At 38.7% G+C, this 21,763-nt stretch overlaps 1 protein-coding gene across 5 annotated transcripts in view; it reads right to left on the bottom strand.

Annotated features, from left to right (window-relative positions):
* SOAT1 (sterol O-acyltransferase 1) overlaps window positions 1–21,763 on the bottom strand; it is a 58,777-nt gene that overhangs the window by 21,603 nt on the left and 15,411 nt on the right. For all 5 annotated transcript variants that reach the window (XM_030875342.3, XM_060295812.2, XM_060295787.2 and 2 more), the window contains one exon: window positions 10,657–10,715. In XM_030875342.3, coding sequence (XP_030731202.1) covers window positions 10,657–10,715 — 59 coding nt within the window. The remainder of the gene's footprint in view (window positions 1–10,656; window positions 10,716–21,763) is intronic.

Here is a 21,763-nt window from a genome sequence, read left to right on the forward strand (position 1 = left end):
TTCTTCTATTGCATGAAACTCGTGTTAATTAGAACTTCAAAACGTGACAATAAATCTGTCTAAAAATTTCTATCAGTAACCTGAAAAGGAGACAAGCTTATAGGCTTTCTAATTTACTTATCTTCTCAATCTCATCTCTATTAACATTAATTTCATCCAGCCCATGGACTATATGATTGTCCCAGCACAACAGATAGACAGAAGGACAACAGAAGGAAGGAGGCAGGCGGTTAACTAGAAACTAGAAAAGCAAGGTGCTTAGATAATCTATCAAAGAACCTCATTTTTAAAACAAGCAGCTAAAGGAGACAACCTCTAAGATTCTAAGAATGGGGAACAACCACCAAGAAGCAAAGATTCTACGGGTGGAACGCAGTGAAGGCACCACGAGTGATCAGAGACGAGGCTGGAGAAGCAAACAGGGTCTACAGTTCATGCAGGTCTTTTAAGGTTTTTTTTTTTTGTTTTTTTTTGCCATGTCACTCGGCTTGTGGGATCTTAGTTCCCCAATCGGGGATTGATTGATTAATTGATTGATTGATTTAGGCCACACCATGCCTTAGTTGCGGCACACGGGATCTTCAATTGCAGCATGCGGACTCCTTAGCTATGGCATGCATGTGGGATCTAGTTCCCCGACCAGGGATTGAACCCGGGACCCCTGCATTGGGAGCATGGAGTCTTACCCATCTGACCACCAGGGAAGTTCCCCCAACCGGGGATTGAACCTGGGCCCTCGGCAGTGAAAGCAAGGAGGAGTCCTAACCACTGGACCGCCAGGGAATTCCCCCATTTTAAGAATTTTTCATTTTATCCTAAGGGCAACTGAAAACCAATAATGTTTTAAGCACAAGGTTTATAAACATATTCAGATTTGCACTTCAGAAAGAGAACACTTCTAAAAAGCCTTCCAAACAGAGGTTGCTTTGGACTGAGTCTTAAAATGTGAAAAGAGCAGGGTCGTTTATGGATAAAGTAACCCTTACAGAGGCATGAAAAAATTATAAAGTAGGCTGAGAGAAAGAAACACAAAATAAACATGTATACTCTGAGTAGAGTATAAAATATTATACTCTGGAACTTCCGGGTTGGTGAACCCATGGTGACGCAGGGAGAATGGCTCACTCAGAGAGCATGGAACCTCCGCACCCTTTCCCCATACTTGCCCTGTGCATCTATTCCACCTGGCTGTTCCTGAGCTATTATATCCTTTTATAATAAACTGGTGATCTAGTAAGTAAAAAAAAATTTAAAAACAAAATATTATACTCTGGGCTTCCCTTGTGGCACAGTGGTTAAGGATCCGCCTGCCGGGGCTTCCCTGGTGGTGCAGTGGTTGAGAGTCCACCTGCCAATGCAGGGGACACGGGTTCGTGCCCCGGTCTGGTAAGATCCCACATGCCACGGAGCGGCTGGGCCCGTGAGCCATGGCTGCTGAGCCTGTGCGTCCAGAGCCTGTGCTCCGCAATGGGAGAGGCCACAACAGTGAGAGGCCCACGTACCGCAAAAAAAAAAAAAAAAGAATCTGCCTGCCAATGCAGGGCGACACGGGTTTGAGCCCTGGTCTGGGAAGATCCCACATGCCGCGGAGCAACTAAGCCCGTAAGCCACAACTACTGAGCCCTCGAGCCACAACTACTGAAGCCCGCGTGCCTAGAGCCTGTGCTCCACAACAAGAGAAGCCACCGCAATGAGAAGCCCGAGCACTGCAACGAAGAGTAGCCCCCGCTTGCCGCAACTTGAGAAAGCCCACGTGCAGCAACGAAGACCCAACGCAGCCAAAAATAAATAAATAAAATAAATTTTAAAAATATATATATATTATACTCTGACTCCACAAGGTCATATCACTAGTTCATGAATTACTTGTTTCTCTGATTTACCGTCTGGCTTTGCACAGAGAATCTTTTAACCTCACAGTGGCATGGAACCAGAAACCTGACCTTTTCGGGCAAAGCAAGTAACACAACAGAACAGGTAATACAGTGTTTAAATTGAATCCCCAAGAGAGGGCTCCCCTAACAATTCACTCTAACGTATACGGCATCTTATTCTTTTCCATCATTGTACTTAATACAATCTAAAATGCTTTATATTTCTATTTTTTGGTGTCTTAATGTCTATCTCCCCCACCTGACTTTAAAACCATGTCTATTTGTTAACCACTCTACAGTCACCTCTCAGCAAAACAACTGCCAAGACTGTAGGTGTTAAATATATTTCCAGACAGCTTTTGATATCAACTCCTGCCCCCGAAACCCCTACTCATACCACTGCTTGCTTTATTCAGTATCTATTATAGAGCAGAAAGTAGATATCTAAAACAAAACAAAACTACATAGCCCTGATTTCTCTGTGGAAAATATAAAGGGAAAGGGACTAAAAATCACTACTGTTCTTATTGTTGATAATGGCTGTTAATAATTGAATGACTGCTTTATGCTAGATACTCTCTTAGGGCCTTTTAAATATTATTTCTAGTCTTAAAACAGTCTTTCAAGTAGGCAATAGAATTCCTATTTTACATATGAGAGATCTAAGCGTGAACAAGTCAAGTGATGTGACTTACCCAAGGTCACCACTTGTAGGCTATAGAACTAGGATCAGAACTCCAGTCTATCTGACCTCAGAGTTCGCATTACATTATATTGCTTTCCACTGTACTTTATATAAAATAGTTTCTATATGATTAGCACCATAAGCCAAAAAAGTAAAACCTAAAAAGTCAATGATGTACATACATGTAGCCTGAAAATGGTAGGTAATCTAGTAAAAAGGTGTTGTTTGGCTTAGTTCTATTACAAACATTTCACTTGCAGGCATCAATGTAGAAGAGGTTTAAAGTCCTAAACAGTGCACTGTAATAAATTCCTCCTACATAGTCAAAAAAAGTCTTGAGTATAACTGTTACATAATCCTTAATACAAGAAGCCAAAGGTTCAAGATAAACCAGGAACTAATCAAATTAGAGCTCTGAATTTTAATCCCTTTTTATTTAAAATAAAATTCATCCTGGGCTATTTCCCAATTTAAGTTAGACTACAGTATTCTTGATATCATATTGTTATCAGTCTAAACTGAGCTGAAACACATTTATTTACCTTAATCTACTTAGGTAGCTCCTGCATCTTAACTATCCAAATGGTATATATTACAGTTTCTCATCATCACTGCCTACCTCCTTCACTTCATTAGCCATTATTAAATGCTAGAAAACCAGAAAGGAGTAAAAATATTACATTCCCAGTAGTTACCATATGATACATCTGTACAAATGACTATCATGAAATAATTTTTTAAAAATCACATTTTCAAAGAATATTTTAACACAAAAAAGCCACAAAATGATGTTAAGAAAAATATACAACTGAATATATAAATGGATGCTGATTTTGCTAATGTATCTGACACACATGCCTGCATGTGTCTACTTGGATCTGTGCATACGATATAAGAAGGAAAACAAATTACGGGAGAAAATAAACCAAAATATTATCTCCAAGTGGTGGGCATATGGGTGGTGAGTGTTTCCTTTTTATACTTGGTCTCATAAATTTTCTGCAATGAGCCTATATTACTCCTATAATCAGAAAAAAAAACTACATTAATTAAGAAAATATATTCCTCCTGTTCTTGAAACAATCCTCCTGTTGTGATATGGTATTATAACATTAAAATAAAATCTTTTAAACCTTGCACTTTTTTCCTAAAAGAAATTACCTTATCTAAGATGCCACTGATCTTTGTTTGGCACTATGGAAAAAAAAGCTGCCAAGTGAATTACACTACACAGCACAGTGTTTTCTTGTTTCCAGAGACATTACAAAACAGAGAGTAACCATCACCTGTAAGATCTTCAACAGAGCTCTAAAATCATGTAATTTCTTACCAAGAATACCAACTTACAGTGACATCACCTTATAGCTTTCAATGAACCTTTTAAAGGTATCTAACTCAATTGCTGTTCCTCTTGCTTATCCATTTTATACATAGTATTCTCGGCTAGCACGAGAACAGAAACGACGTCTTCAAAATCTCAGCACCTAATGTAGTGCCTGACCGACAAAGGAACCAAGTAAGTGTTGTTCATGCAACTAAATTACTGAACGTTCCTAAGGGGCAATGCGGCAGGTACATTTCTTCATTTTGTAAATAAGTGATGAAATCATAAAGAACAATGAACTGACTTTCCCAAGGTTCATCAAAGCAGACTAGAGACTAATACATTTATTTATGTATTTAAGTACAATGAGAAAAGGCAGAAAGGGAAATAGAAGAATGCAGTCACACTTACACAGCCAAAAGAAGGTAAGATTTGACCAGAAGATCAGGGGTAGTAAACTACAATGGATAGTTATTATAGTGACTGTTAATTGTCAACCTATCGTTTCTCACCCCCTTCCTTAGTACTAGAACCCCTAATTTTTACCTGGGCACCTAAATGCCCAGAATCAATAAATTTCCCAGTCTCCCTTTGCACCTAGGTGTGGCCAGGTGACTAAGTTCTTGCCAATGAGGTACAAGCAGAATCGGTTTGACAAAACCTCCAGAAAAACTTCCTTAAAAGGCAGCTGGGGGGCTTCCCTGGTGGCGCAGTGGTTGAGAGTCCACCTGCCGATGCAGGGGACATGGGTTCGTGCCCCAGTCCGGGAAGATCCCACATGCCGCGGAGCGGCTGGGCCCATGAGCCATGGCCGCTGAGCCTGCGTGTCCGGAGCCTGTGCTCCGCAACGGGAGAGGCCATAACAGTGAGAGGCCCGCATACCGCAAAAAAAAAAAAAAGACAGCTGGTACCTGTTCCTTGCCCCCTTTCTTCCCCTATATCAATTCTGCTCTTTGAAACTCAGATGAAATGGCTGAAGCCACTTGGACAATGAGAAGACAAATCACAGCCTACAAATGGTGAGGCAGGGAGGTAGAAGGAGGAGTCGCTGAGGACCAGAGTCACCATACCAGCTGTGGACCTCTCACCTCTGGATTATTTATACAAGAGGAAAATGCACTTCTATCTTGTTTAAGCCACAATTACTTGTGTTCATCTTGTGTTGCTATTACGGCACAAGCTAATCTCAACTTATACAAATGATCAAAGAATTTCTGGGCAGAAAACCCTTCGACTTGTCTTTCCAGCAGTCTGCCAACAAATCAAATAAGTTGGCACTATCCAAAATCTTCTTACTTTACTTGAACAAGTGATAAGCCATGAAGAGGAGGCCTCGTTTGCAGACATGCCATTTGAGTCGTACTCATTACAGATTGCTCATTTAATGGTCAGGCAGCTGCACTAGATACTAATATGAAAAACAACACTAGAAATGCTATATAAGAAGCAAGCGAAATATAAATATTTTTAAGAAGAACAGAAAGTAATTTTTCATCCCTTCAATTTTCACACTAGACCTAACATTTCCTCTATAAAATTGTGTACATTAATAAAAGTTCTACAAACATCGATAGTAAAGATATCCTCTTTTCTCTTCTTAACATACTCACTTTCCTCTGGAAACTGTCCTCAAAGGTGAGGACAGGCACCCCATGTCCAGGTTGGGGCTGTACTATATGGCCCTGCCCTTCTGAACAAAATTCAATTCTCTCTCTCATAGACCTGAAACTCTGAGCTTAGAAAGCGTGACTGGAAACCTTATTAACTGAAAAATTCAGAAATAGCTGAACTCTTGCCATTAAAATAAATATCCTTTCCAAAGCCTGAGTGTGTTCGACTTCTCCTAGGATTCTATGAGATACATTAATCTTTCAAATACACTTCCTTTTATGTTTAAATAAGGCAAAGTAGGTTTCTGTTATCTGCAACCAACAGAAAAAGTATAAAACAATGTTAAACAAAGCTAATTTCTCTACTAATGTAGAGAATGTAGCTCTGATGTAGCTGGTTGGAACCTAATCATTTGAATCTCCCTTGGACTGTTCCAAGATCTTTAAAGGCTTGTTACAACACAATTCTAAGGATTTCAAAAGGTCATGATTCAGAGTTACACAGTGCTCTATGACCCCACTAGCACCATATTTTTTTTTAATTAAGTACTTCAAAGTTTTTTTTATGACAGCATTTAGACCTAGAAGTGACCTTAAAAAATTCAATCAGTTCAACCCACTAATGTCATCACCTCTCTCATTTCTCTTCCCTTAGGACTAAAGAGCTTGCTCAGTACTTGACAACCTTCTTCACACCTTTCCTTAATAGGAGCTCCTCTATCTGTACATATAAATTTTCACTGAATTCTTTGTAAGTTGCCATATTTAGCAAATAAAAATACAGGAGACACCCCCCCAATATATATATTTAGGACAGCTGGTTAAATTTGAATTTGATAAACAACTAACTTTTTTAGTCTAGGTATGTCCCGAATATTGCATGATGACCAACAAACTATCTGTGGTTTGCCTGATATTCAAATTTAACTAGGCATACTGTATTTTATCTAACAACTCTAGTGCCATGGAGCCGAAAGAGTTGCCCAATAAGAGCTATAGGCTATTCGCTTTACAACAGGAAGTAGAGAATTAGGAGCAAAAGTTTAAGTTAGCTACACAATGATGACACAGATTGTTAGAGCTGAAGGGGACCCCGGAGATAACTAGTCCAGTGTTCTTACTTTAAACATTAGGGTAAGAGTGGCCAGCCGGGTTGGAACATGACACCAAATTACAAATGACTAGAAAGATTGTTCATTTTCATTTGTCTCTAAAATTATTTCTAAAAACCCACAAGGGAAAAGAACAAGTAAATTTCATGGCTCTGAACAATATTCACATACCTGCCACCTCAACGGTCATTGCATATTAGTAAATGTTACTAACAAAGCAAAACAACAAAAGAACATAACCAGTTAGACATCACTGTTATGAATGGGATAATTTAAGTAAATAAGATTACATACATAAAGCACCTACCTAATATAAGGCCTAGCCCATAACAGGACTTCTAAATGCAGTTCCCTTCTCCTCCTTGTCCCTATTTACTCAGTCTAGAATACTAAAATATTACAGTAGCTTCCAATCTGGTCTCAGTGTTTCCAAACTCTATAGAGTATCTTCAACTTTGATATCAGTATAGCATTCCTAATGTATCTCCCTCAAAAACGCTGCAATTGATAATGGCAAGATGTTCAATCTCTTCAGATACCAAATTGCCAATTAAAACACTCCTAAGTCAAATCGTCCATAAGTTCCCCAAAGGAATTTTGGTGATTCACTCAGAACAAGCAGTGTATAACAAATAGAGTATATGCTAAGACCTTAGAAGTATAAAAGGGAGGACATCATTTCAAGCTGGGGTATTTAGAAAACTTTAATTTTTTTTTAATTTAATTAATTAATTAATTAATTAATTTATAGCGTGTTGGGTCTTTGTTTCTGTGCAAGGGCTTTCTCTAGTTGCGGCGAGCGGGGGCCACTCTTCATCGCGGTGCGCGGGCCTCTCACTATCATGGCCTCTCTTGTTGCGGAGCACAGGCTCCAGATGCGCAGGCTCAGTAGTTGTGGCCCACGGGCCCAGCCGCTCCGCGGCATGTGGGATCTTCCCAGACCAGGGCTCGAACCCGTGTCCCCTGCATTGGCAGGCAGATTCTCAACCACTGCGCCACCAGGGAAGCCCTAGAAAACTTTAGAAGCAGCAGCATTTGAGTGAGAATTTGAAGGATATACAGTATTTTGATTGGTGAAGGTAGGAAGTTAAAGGAAATTTCAAGTAGGAAGAGCTTCATGAACAAGGGCATGAAGATAGGAAAAAAAAAGGCTTACAATCTAGCCCAAATTTTATTTTTCTTTCTGTCATGCTCCACCAGGGGCACAGATGCTAATCAAGTGTAATTTCCAAGACACAGTTTAAGTTTCTTTCCTCCATACCTCTGTTCAAGCCATGCCCTCCCTCAATGACCGGGAACAAGTCTTGCACAACACAGAGTAATAAATAATACTAGCTAAGCCAACCTCTACCTTTCCCTCCACTTCTATTCCCTTTCTTCATCCATTTCTTTCTCTCTCCTTCAAATCTTTCCAACTGACCAAACTAAAGAATATTATTCACTGATTCATATATAAAGTAGAGAAGTAGAATATTCTCTTTAAAAACAAAGTTTCAACTTAAATCCTTGAAACATTCCCTCCATTCCCCCTCTCCCCTTCTCTTTTTCTTCTCACTCTACATTCCCTTTCCTCTTTGGGTTACTGATGCTGTATTTTTTTTAAATTCCCCTCCCACCTCAGATTTTTAAAATAAATAGCAATGACAGCAGGGATGGACTGCGCTTTCACGAATGTGAAAACGTTCCCTCACAAGCAGAGCACAATAAGGGCTTTGTGTTCTTTCTGGGAAGGGGACAAGGAGCAGAAGAGGAACAGAAGGGGAATCTGAAAAGGAATGGAAGGTGTCCAACCCGTCTAAAGGAATAAAGGTCAGGAATACTCTGGTAAGCCATAAAAACAAAATTTCTTCATTGTAATGACTAAATTTGCAAGAATGGGCCCTTAAAAATAGCACATATGCCTACAAACTAAAGAGTTTTCTTTTGTTAGCCAAAATTATAAATTAGCCCTCAGAGAAGTGCAAGTGACCAAATCATCAAGTCTTCAATCTCTTATAATGGGATAACAAATTTTTAACTGGAAAAGACATTAACCAGAAATGGCCTTGATCACTGTAGTTTTAAAGGCTTACACAGGTAACCTAATGGAATCAGGAAAAATAAAATGTAACACACTATTAACTAGAAGTCTAGACTCTCAGTTTCAAGTATAGTCAATATACCTTTTGAATACCACTTTATAAAGCAATGTAAAGTGTTTATATTGTAGAAAACACATATATACCTCTGGAACTGGGGGGGGGGGGAGCAGGGAGATATCACAATGTTAAGCAAATAGGTACTTGTAGTAAAATGTCTAGTGAGAGCACCATCCCTGGACTCAAAAAGTGCTGGATCTCCAACAAATGAGATGACAGTGAAAATACCCCAGAACTGGAAATAACTGAAAAACTAGCTCTCACAATTACAAAGACACTAATATCAAAGTGAATGCAAACAATCTTGCATATACTGTTTTATGAAACAGGATAAAAATATCTAAATTTACAGTATTCTATATAAATGCATATATATGCATGCATGCATATGTAACTAAATTAATAAAAACAGGGCTATTTCATCCACATCATTGGATGTTTATATATTCAAGTTGGCCAATAATTTTTTTTCTTTTGCTGAGCACTTATGTATTTTTGTACCATATAAGTCATTTGCTTTTCAGATTTATTATTTATTGACTAATCTCCTGTGTTAGAATGTGAGCTTCCTGAAGAAAGGGTCTTTTATTTTGATTAGTTATGTATCCCAGGGCTAATAACAGAGCCTGACATGTAGAAGGTGTTCAAAACAGTGTCAGGGAATGAATAAACTGATAAGCAAATTGCCTCAGTTCACAAGGTAGGTTATAGAGGTGGGTCCGTCTGACTCCAAAACCCAAGCATTTCCACTAAGCCTATGTTAGTACAAGTTATTCACATGCTTGGAGGAAACCATTCACTGAAATAAACTTTTAAAAAGAATAACAGACATGTTGTATTTCAAAGGACTCTCAAAAACCTTAGAAATTTTGGAAGTGATCTTATTGGGAAAACGAGAGGCTGCCTTGGATTTGAAGTCAACTTACCTTTGGCACACAGAGTATTAGATTGTTTTTATATAAAATTATTTATTTTTTAAATTTATTTTTGGCTGCATTGGGTCCTCGTCACTGCGTGCGGGCTCTCTCTAGTTGCGGCAAGTGGGGGTCACTCCTCACTGCAGTGTGCGGGCCTCTCACTGTGGTGGCCTCTCCCACTGCAGAGCACAGGCTCTAGGCGTGCAGGCTCAGTAGCTGAGGCGCACGGGCTTAGTTGCTCCATGGCATGTGGGACCTTCCAGATGAGGGCGCAAACTCGTGTCCCCTGCATTGGCAGGAGGACTCCTAACCACTGTGCCACCAGGGAAGTCCCAGTTTTTTTTGCTGTTTTTTTTTTTAAGTGTTCTTTGTCTTCCAGAATTTCCTGAGGTCACTGCTGAATTCTAACTTGTAGAACTGTTTGCTCTGCTTGAAATGTCTGTTATTTAGTTATTTTTTGGCTGTGCCGCACAGCTTCCAGGATCTTAGTTTCCCAACCAGGGACTGGACTCGGGCCACCACAGTGAAAACGTCAAGTCCTAACTGCTGGACCGCCAGGAATTCCCTGAAATGTCTTGATGTTGTTTGTGAGTTGATATTTCTATTTCTTCTACATCCATAACAGGGAATCTACTTCTAAATTCAGATTCAATGTTTATTGAAGGCCTATTATTTACTATGAAACATGATAGATACTTTCATAAAGCACCTACACAAGCACTTACACAAGCATTCAACTGTATCATGTTTGCTAAAATTGAGTTTCACTGGTAAAAGCCAGAAAATGAGAGTGACAGATGATAGTACAGAAAAAAACAAAAAACAATCTGGTTCTTACGTAGGAAGACGAGATGGCAGACCTTATTTTCCTGTTTCATGTCGACTGCTAAGAAAGGTAAATAACTCTTTACACAGTTTAGCATTAAAAATTGTACTGAATAAAACTCTGTACCCTAAAACTCTACATTTTTGTTTCTGGAAGAGGGAGTTACTTACCTCTGCCTCTGCTGTCAACTGTATCTTCTTTGCTATCAGCTGTTTTAAATCAATCCGACCTAAGGAAAGAAAAAAATATAACTTTTAAGTTGATGGAGATAGTTACCTATCAGCATTATTTAAATCGTGAAGTTGAAAAACAAGCAAAAAATGACGACTATGTAAACTATGGTACAACCACAAAACATGATACAACTCTTAAAAATGAAGCATGGGCAATATAAATAGAAGGAAATTTATACATAAAAATGCTAAGTTAAAAAAAACAAAACTACTATATGTACACACAGTACTTACAACTATATTAATCATAGGATGCTGACAGTATAGGAAATTCTGACAGTAGAGGAAATTAGTTTCTGTGAATGGATCCTGCAACTATGAGTAGTAAAATGTACAAGCAACAATAGAAAAACTAAATAAATCGGACTTGGTCAAAAATTAAAAAAAAAAAAGTTTCTGCTCCAAAGAAGTAAAAAGACGCAAAACGGGGAAAAACACTTGCAAATCTGATCCGGGACCTGCATCCAGAATATGTAAAGAACTCCTACAACTCAATGGTAAAGACGAATAGTCCAACTTAAGCATCTGAAAAGACATGTCTCCAAAAAAGATACACAAATGGTCAATACCATCTGAAAAGATGCTCAATATCACTGGCCATCAGGGAAATGCAAATCAAAACTACAAAGAAATATCATTTCATACCCACTAGGATGGTTATAATCAAAACACATAAGTGTTGGCCATTGTACACCTTAAGCTAATACAATGTTATGTGTCAATTATCTCAATAAAGCTAGAAAAAGAGTTGTACAAGCAGGAAATTTTGAGAAGAGCATTATTTCAGGGATTGGATGTGATAGCTTTTCTGTAATACAATTAGAGAGTGTTAATAAACACTTGTAACAATGATGTTTATAAGCTTGGTACAAATAAAACAGAGTTTATTATTTACTATTTTTAAAATTTTTTTGTTTGTGTTGGGTCTTCGTTGCTGTGTGTGGGCTTTCTCCAGTTGTGGTGAGTAGGAGGTACCCTTCGTTGTGGTGCACGGGCTTCTCATTGCGGTGGCTCCTCTTGCTGCGGAGCACAGGCTGTAGGCGCACGGGCTTCAGTAGTTGCGGCACGCGGGCCCTAGAGTGCGCAGGCTTCAGTAGTTGCAGCACATGGGCTCAGTAGTTGTGGCTCATAGGCTCTAGAGCACAGTCTCAGTAGTTGTGGCCCACGGGCTCAGTTGCTCCAGAGACCTGGAAGCAACTGAGAAGTTGTGGGATCTTCCTGGACCAGGGATCGAACCCACATCCCCTGCATTGGCAGGAGGATTCTTAACCACTGCGCCACCAGGGAAGTCTCAAAACAGTTTTTTAAGTGAGGAGAAAAAAGCTTTGACCAGAACATGGAGAAATTAAAACCCTCCTACATTGCTGGTGAGAATGTAAAATGACACAATGCTTTTGAAAAAGTCTGGAAGTTCCTCAAAAGGTAAACACAGAGGTACCATTTAACCCAGAAATTCCACCCCTAGGTAAATACACAAGAGAAATGAAAACCCCCCTCCCATTTATAGAAAATTAAAAATCCAAGCCTCCAAAAAAGATCTAATAAGATCGCTCATTATCCTATGATATTCAAGCAACTAATTTTAACATTTTGGTAAATATTATTTGTCCTTTTACTTTGGCAAAAATTAAATAATAATATTAAATATAATATTATAAATATACATACTATAAAAACAGAGTCATTATGAATACTGTTTGGTAACCTGTTTTCATTTAACATATTGTTAGTATCTTTGCATATCATTATATGTTCTTCCACATCATTTTTATTGGTCTACTATTCTATTTTTATGGCTGAAATAGAATTTATTTAATCCTCTATTGGACATTTTGATTCTTTATATCGTTTCACAATATTCCACTTGGAAAAAAGGCATGGAGAAGGTCCAAAATGCACCTAATGAAAGCTCTATAAGGAGACGAAAAATTTGAAGTAATAATGGCCGAGAACTTCCTGGAAGTGTTAAAAAAGAGCCAATCGTCAAAGGAAGATCAAAGAATCCCAAGCAGGGTAAAGAATCATCATAGTGAAACTGTGTAACACAGAGGTTTATTTAAAAACAAAACACAAAAGGACTCTTAAAAGCACCCAGGAAGAAAATATCACCTTCAAGAGAATTGCCATTATGCTGAGTGTCTGACTCATCAACACCAACAACAGAAGCCGGCAAACAGTGAAATAATATCTTCAACTGTTGATAATAGTGAAGTTTATGACTGGGAAGGAGGCTAGAGGTCATATCGCAGAGAGCCTGTGCGTATCACAACAAGGGCTTTGAGGAAACTAAGAATTTTAAACAGAATAGTAACTGATCTGATATTGGAAAACCCCACTCTCTGGCAGGAGAGGAAGAAAGGACCACATAAGAGAAATGCAATAAATCCTGACAAGAAATGATGTCGCCATAAGCCAAAACAATAGCACTGAGAATGGACAGGAGAGGATAAATTTTGAAAATATTCCCAAATTGGTAACTTATTAGGTAAGAAATATGAAGGTAAAACAAATATCCATTTGATTTTTCCATGAACTGTAAAAATACTTTTATTTAGTTCTCTACCATCTATGATCAGACCATGGATTCATAAATAAGTTATTTACTTCATAAATAAATGAATACAGAAACTTCTTTCCTTCAACTAATTACCATAGGGGGATGGGGAAGAAGACGCCAAAGATTAATTCTCACTACCTGTGCATCATTCCCAAAAGTAATCTGTCTATCCATAAATAACCTAACCACCATTCAAACTGGCTTTGAGGAGTCAGGGTCTGGAAAGCAGGGAAAGAGTTTTTTCTCACTTAGACTAGAATCTCTAAAGGCCCTGCTCCAAGTGACAGTAAAGTTATATAAAGTCAAAGAAAAATATATTAAAAATCCAATTCAATTCATTTTCTTTCACCTTAAAACTAACCTCACACAATATTCAAAATTACTTTCTTGCTACTCACCCAAACTTAAATGTCATAAAAATCAAAAGAATAATACTCTAAAAGCTAACATCCAGTGATTTAAAGAACTATATACAGGGACTTCCCTGGTGGCACAATGGTTAAGAATCCACCTGCCAATGCAGGGGACGTGGGTTCTATCCCTGGTCTGGGAAGATCCCACAAGCCGCAGAGCAACTAAGCCCCTGCGCCACAACTACTGAGCCCACGTGCCACAAATACTGAAGCCCGTGCACCTAGAGCCCATGCTCCACAACAAGAGAAGCCACTGCAATGAGAAGCCCGTGCACCGCAACGAAGAGTAGCCCCCACTGGCCGCAACTAGAGAAAGCCCGCACACAGCAACAAAGACCCAACACAGCCATAAATAAATAAATAAATAAATGTTTAAAATATATAAAATTAAAATTAAAAAATAAAGAACTATGTACAGACACCCAACCACATAAGTCAACTCAAGGTTTCTAAATTTCTAAAACATTGACCATGAAATAGGGATAAGCCAGGCCTGAGGGTCATGCAATTTCTGAAATACCTGCCTAGATCTATTAATGTCACTAACTGATAACTGATCATTAACTGATAATACCTATTAGTAGACCCAAAGATAAATCCTTAAAGAAAGCTCCTCTAGATTTTGTTTTTTCCTAACCCTCTTATCTCTAAGAAGTCAGGCTTGCGACATTTATCTTCATGAACACTACCTCACCCTTGTAAAGTCTACAACATTGAATTGAGTATTTAAAAATTTACTCCTTGAAGTATCAAAAATCTAATTTGAACCAGTTTTGACAAAGACCTTCCTAAAATTATTACATGCTTTACCACCTTAAAAAAAAAAAGAGAGACTGTACATAATCTTTATGTCGAATAAAAGATCATTTATTGCACTGTGCTATTATAGTGACACCTTTAGTAGGACTGAAATGAGAGCAACGGAGCCCACACTAAACAGCTCCAGAAAGTTGTGCCTTTCTACTAGGGTTGCTTCTTCACGGCTCTTCACCAAATCTGATTCCTGTAACAATCCTATACTTAGCTACTATGCCAAATTTACTGCCAATGTTACCCAGAAGGAAAAGATAAATAACCAAGCTTATTAAATTAGTAATGCACTTATTCATTCAATTATATACTCACTCACTAAATAAAAACCCTCTGAGAACCCAATACATACGGGGTACTAGGCATGTATTCCAAACCCCTCCTTTAGGATCGAAATAGAAGTATGCAAACATAGATAATTACAATACACAGAAGGGCTGTGGGATCATCAGGGTGGAGAGAGCTTTTGCAGAGCAAGTCAATATTTGAGCTGACTCAACTGATAAAGAAAAATCACAGTGCACAAGGTATTAGAAAGGTTATTTCAGGCAATGGAAACAGCATGAAGACTTGTAAGGACTTGGGTTTTCTGGGACTTGACCCTGAGTCAAATGCCTCTAAGTGCCAAGCTCTCTTTGCTTTACAATACTGTACTTAATATAGGCTTTTGCCTAAGGGCAGCTTTTAACTCCTTACCTTCTAGGTGACCAGTTACTTTCTAGATCAGTGCTGCCCAACAGAAACATAATGTGAACCACATTATGTAATTTAAAATTTCCTGGGAACCACATGAAAAACTAAAAACAGGTGCAAAGTGAGTCTTTGAAATGTGGTATGTATTTTACAACTTTGGTGTTATCTCAATTCAGACTAGTCACAGTTCAAGTGCTCAACCGGACCAGACTGAACAGTGTAGTTCTAAATCAGGGGTCAGCAATTTTTTTCTGTAATGGGCCAGAGAGTAAGTATTTCAGGCTTTGGGGGCCATATGGTCCAAAAGCACTATACAGCCATAAATGAATGAAAGTGGCTGTGTATGACAACTCCTGTTCTAGATGGCTGAATTTACCGTGAGTCTGGCTGACAAAACTGACAGGTATGCACAGTTATTTTTTATAATCTCACCTGACTGTGGTGAACAATGCTGGTTGCTTCCACCACAAGGGCATGTGTTTCATTCCCCTTGCCAGAGACTGATTTAAGAATGGGCACGAGCACCAGTCAGATATGGCCCACTCAGGTTTAACTGAGAAGAGTGTAAAGGAACTATTGTATAAATGTGTGGGCAAATTTAAGAAAAGCAACAAAGGATGGTGTAGCATTCTAGGGCTAGTAACAAGCAACAGGAAAGCTGTTACTATCCTGAAAGGGCAAAGGAGGGAAATGGTTTAGGAAACCCAAAGAGAACTCCCTGGAGAGAACTATTAGATAGAAGAGATGGTTACTCAGCACAGAGGGAACCTATGTTATAAACACACACCTTACTCTCTGCCCTTGGACCTCCTATCAATGCCACCCACCCCAACCATGACCGAACCCTACCAGAAACCAGAGGGCATGGAAGCCATTTGATTGTGCCCGGGGAGGCTGATGCTCTGGACTCTAAGTAGGGTAGAAAAGAGTAAAGAGGTAAAAGGAAGACAGCATAACTTGTAATCTAGTTCTGGCCAGTGAGACATGAGAAGTCTGTTGGGCAATTTCTAGGAAAGATTTCATTGCTCTAAAGAGAGGCACAGGGAAACGGGGTTCCTTCTGATGGAAATTATTCTTTTGCTTTCCCAGTTTTCTTACCCAGCCTACAGTCACTAACCCTCTGTCATTATTTCTATCCTTCCCTCATCAACGCCACTAATTTCTTGGACCCACCTAGCCACAACCCAATCCCAGATATTGCCTGCTATCTGCTTTCTCTGATTTCAAACTGCCATGCACTGCAGAAATATAATACAGAAAATGGGCCCACTATAAACTGTTGCTGTCTAGCGTTAACCAGGCCTGCAATAAAAATGAAATCTTTGTCTCTGCCTCTTGATGAATTTCTATAATATTCCTCCCAAGCGTAGTTCCAAACATTTTCCACCTTCAAGTCCCAGCCTTACAAAGCAAACTTCAGTTGATCATTTTGGGGACCAACTCCTGAAATGTCTTCTATCTCAATTTTCACTATCTTTAATCCTCTTCTCCACTGTTCCTTTGTCAGAGGAAGGGGTAGCCCATCTCTTTTTCAAGACTACCCCTTTAAACTATATTGCCTTGATCCTTTGAGAAACTGTTCAAATCATTCAACACACTGAGCCATTTATTTTGTCCACATTACATTCAGCACCAAAGTAGTCTTTAAAAATTTTCTGAAATTATGATATTGATGTCATAAGTGGTACTCAAAATTTATCTGTGAAGTATTACATATTTACTTAACGTTTTGGAAACAAATATGTAACTGAAACAAACTATCACTTCATAGAATTTACTGCTTAGGATGAAGATTCTTCTTTTTAGTGAAATTTTCTTTAAATTACATAATAATAAATATGGTACAGAGACAATGGCAAAATTATAAATAACTGAAATTTTGGAAACAATGTCCTTTGGAAACAAACAACAGCCCTTTCCAATGAACCTCTTATCTTTCAAGACCCAACTCATGCTGTCTTTTCCTTTTAATATAAAATGTCCTGGAAAAGTGGTTTGTACTTCCTATCTTCACTGTCTCACTAGCAATTCATCCCCAACATGTTTCTGCAACTCTTTCTTTTCTGGAGTCACTATGGCCTCCAAATTTCTAAATTCTCATCCTCATTAAACTTGCTGCAAGGAGTTCCCTTGGTTGCCTAATGGTTAGGATTCCAGGCTTTCAATGACAGGCCCCCAGTTCAATCCCTGGTCAGGGAACTGAGATCCCGCAAGCTGTGTGGGATGATATCATATATCGCTTATATGTAGAATCTAAAATGTGATACAAATGAACTTATTTACAAAACAGAAACAGACTCACAGACATAGAGAACAAACTTCTGGTTACCAAAGGGAAAAGGGGGTTAGGGAGGGATAAATCAGGAGTTTGGGATTAGCAGATACAAACAATTATATATAAAATAGATAGGGAATTCCCTGGAGGTCCAGTGGTTAGGACTCGGGGCTTTCACTGGTGTAGGCCCAGGTTCGATCAGTGGTTGGGGAACTATGATTCTGCAAGCTGTGCAGTGCAGCCAACAATTTTTTAAAAATAAGAAAAAAAAAAAAAAGATAAACAAGGTCCTACTGTATACCAAAGGGAACTATATTCAATATCCTGTAATAAATCATAATAGAAAAGAATATGAAAAAGAATATACATATATATAACTGAACCACTTTGCTGTACACCAGAAACACAACATTGTAAATCAACTGTGCTTCAATAAAAGATTTAAAAATTAATTAATTTATTAAATTTTAAAAATCAAGGCCTACTTATAGTGACTAAATTCCTAACGATGACTAAGGCCTACTAGGCAGTGATGAATCACCATTTTTCAGGTTCCATTTCTTTTAGTTTCACTTCTTTTAACTAGCATTTTCTTTGTCTCCTTGTGGTAAGTACAGAATTAGCTAATGTGTAGGCACTGACTAGCAGGTTTTTACTGCCTAGAGAAGTTCAAACTCATTTTAAAATCCTGATAATTTTCTAAAAAACTCTCATTGACCATGCCTTAGAAGATCTTCACCCCAGCTTCACCTTGCTCTCCATAGAGATATAAGTAATCTAAAAGAGTCATGTGAAAGCCATCTTTATGTCTAAGGATGGTTGGGTTTAGGAGTAGTCCTTTAAAGAACCAATCATTTATCTATCTTAGAAGCAAAAGGGGAGATACAAAAAAAAAAAAGTATAATCCATCTATAGGGACTTCCCTAGGGGTGCAGTGGTTAAGAATCCGCCTGCCGGGCTTCCCTGGTGGTGCAGTGGTTGAGAGTCTGCCTGCCGATGCAGGGGACATGGGTTCGTGCCCCGGTCTGGGAAGATCCCACATGCCGCGGAGCCGCTGGGCCCGTGAGCCATGGCCGCTGAGCCTGCGCGTCCGGAGCCTGTGCTCCGCAACGGGAGAGGCCGCAACAGAGAGAGGCCCGTGTACCGCAAAAAAAAAAAAAAAAGAATCCGCCTGCCAATGCAGGGGACACAGGTTCGATCCCTGGTCCAGGAAGATCCCATGTGTCACTGAGCAACTAAGCCCATGCGCCACAACTACTGAAGCCCGCGCGCCTAGAGCTCATGCTCCGCAACAAGAGAAGCCACTGCAATGTGAAGCCTGTGCACAGCAACAAGGAGTAGCCCCCGCTCGCCGCAACTAGAGGAAGCCCGTGCACAGCAACGAAGACCTGACACCGTCAAAAATAAATTTTTTTTAAAAAGGTATAATACATCTAAATCCTCTATTGCTCCATCGACCTCAAAAACCTTTCAAAATTGTCTACTAATCATATGTCTACACTGCTACAGAGAAAGGAACCTGAACTAGAAATGAGGGTCAGTATATAAATATCATACAGAAAATGAGATTTAATAGATAATGTTGAAACAACTGGCTGGCCATTTTGAAAACCTGTCAAATTAGATCCCTAGCTCACTTATTATTCAAAATAAATTTCAGATGGATCAAATATTTGAATCTTAAAAAACCCAGGGCTTCCCTGGTGGCGCAGTGGTTAAGAATCCACCTGCCAATGCAGGCGACATGGGTTCGATCCCTGGTCCAGGAAGATCTCACATGCCGCAGAGCAACTAAGCCCGTGCGCCACAACTACTGAGCCTGAGCTCTAGAGCCCATGTGCCACAACTACTCAAGCTCACGAGCCACAACTACTGAAGCCCACGCACCTAGATCCCATGCACCGCAACAAGAGAAGCCACTGCAATGAGAAGCATGTGCACTGCAAGGAAGAGTAGCTCCCGCTCGCCACAACTAGAGAAAGCCTGCGTGCAGCAACAAGGACCCAACACAGCCAAAAATAAAATAAATAAAATAAAATTAATTAAAAAAAAATTTTTAAGTTATCAAATTATCAGCTAGTAACTCCCATTTCTTTTAACTAATCTTCCTAAAATGAACCAAGATATCCAAACTCATTCTTTTGACCTTAAAAAGTACAAAAGGTACTAATTAATATTCAATAACTTTACTGCTGCTTTTAACTATGTCTCATTGTACAAAACCTTTTTCAAGCAAAGTGGAATCTGTCATCTCTCAAAATGCCATAGAGTTTATTCAAAAGGTCACATCATCCATGACTGAAGAAGGTTGAAGAAACAGGCACTCTCATATGGCTACTGGGAGTGCAATATTTCCAGAGAGCAATTTGGCAATACCCACCCAATAAATCTTATGACCTAAAAACAATTTCTTGGAATGTAGCCAAGGAAAAATCATAAACACTTGAACGTTTGCTTATCTGCACTTTCTAAAACAAATATGTTTTGCTTTTATTCTAAGGGGAAAAAAAATGTGTTCTCAACCTACTCAGTTGATCAAAGCTCTATGTGGACTGGCCAGTTTTATGATTAGATGCATAAATTGGATGAAGGGGCTAAATTACAGAATAACAATGATATTAACTTTTTTTCATATATGTTTGCCAAGGGACTCTCAATCTTTACAAAAGGCAGGTTGTTCTCTCTGTTCAAATACTTATGTACATATCTCAAAGAACACTGAAATTGAATAGAATTAGAAGTATATTAACCAAGTTAATATTTGTTAAACACTTAAAACAGTGCCTGGCACATGATAAACTGTTAGCGGTCATTATCATACTTACTCATTAATTAGCTATCAAATGAACAATGCAGCAAAAAAAATGGTAGTCAAGAATAGGCATTACCTGTAAATTAAGAGAAAGGTAGAGAATGTCCCCAACCTGATAAAGGGCACCTACAAAAATCCACAGCTAACATAATTAACAGAAAAACTGAAAATTTTCTCCCTAAGATCAGAAACAACACAAGAATGCCTAATGTCCACTCTTGCCAATTCTGTTCAACATTTTACTGGAAATTCTAGCAAGGGCATTGAGGCAAGACAATGAAATAAAAGGCATGTTGATTGAAAATGAAGAAATAAAACGAATTCTTATGTGCAGATGGCATGATTTTGTATATAGAAAATACTACAAAACACACACACAAAAAACTCTTAGAGCTAATTAATGAGCTCAGCAACGTTGCAGGATACAATATCAATATACAAAAACCAGCTACATTTCTACACATTAGTAACAAATGATTGGAAAATGAAATTAAGAAAATTCCACTTACGACAGCAGCAAAAGGAACAAAATATTTAGAAATAAATTTAACAAAAAAAGTGTAAAACTTATCAACTTAAAACTATAAAACATTGTTGAAAGAAATCAGAGACCTAAATACAGGCATACCTCGTTTTATTGCACTTTGAAGATATTGCAGGATTTTTTGGTTTTTGTTTTTACAAATTGAAGGTTTGTAGCAACCGTGCACTGAGCAAGGCTATCGACACCATTTTTCAAACAGCATCTGCTCACCTCATGTCTCTGTCATGTTTTGGTAATTCTCACAGTATTTCAAACTTTTCATTAATATATTTGTTATGGTGATCTGTGATCAGTGATCTCTGATGTTACTACTGCAAAAAGATTACAACTTGAGGAAGACTCAGATGATGGTCAGCACTCTTTTAACAATAACGTATTTTTTAATTAAGGTATGTACACTGTCTTTTTTTAGACATAATGCACACTTGTTTACAGTAGTAGCATAAACATAATTTTTATATGTACTGGGAGACCAAAAAATTCACGTGGACTCACTTTATCGTGATACTCATTTTATTGCGGTGGTCTCGAACCGAACCCACAATATCTCCGAGGTATGTCTGTAAATAGAAAGACATCCCATGTTCATGGGTTGAAAGACTTAATATTGTTAAGATAGTGTATTAGTTTCTTGCACCTGCTGTAACAAATTACCACGAACTTGGTGGATTAAAACAACAGAAATTCTCTCTCAGTTCTGGAGGCCAAGCTGAAATCAAGGTGTCACGGCAGGGCCCCACTCCCTTTGGAGGCTCTAGAATCCAGTCCTGGCTCTGCAGCTTGTGGTAGCTAGCAGCATTCCTTGGCTTTTGGCCATTGCACTCCAATCTTCAAAGCCAGCATCTACAAATCTCTCTCTGCTCCATCTTCAAATCACCTTCTCCTCTGTGTGTCATCAAATCTCCCTCTGCCTCCCACTTATAATATACAGGACTGCATT

The sequence above is a fragment of the Globicephala melas genome, chromosome 1, assembly GCF_963455315.2.
Source record: "Globicephala melas chromosome 1, mGloMel1.2, whole genome shotgun sequence".
Lineage (NCBI taxonomy): Eukaryota > Metazoa > Chordata > Mammalia > Artiodactyla > Delphinidae > Globicephala > Globicephala melas.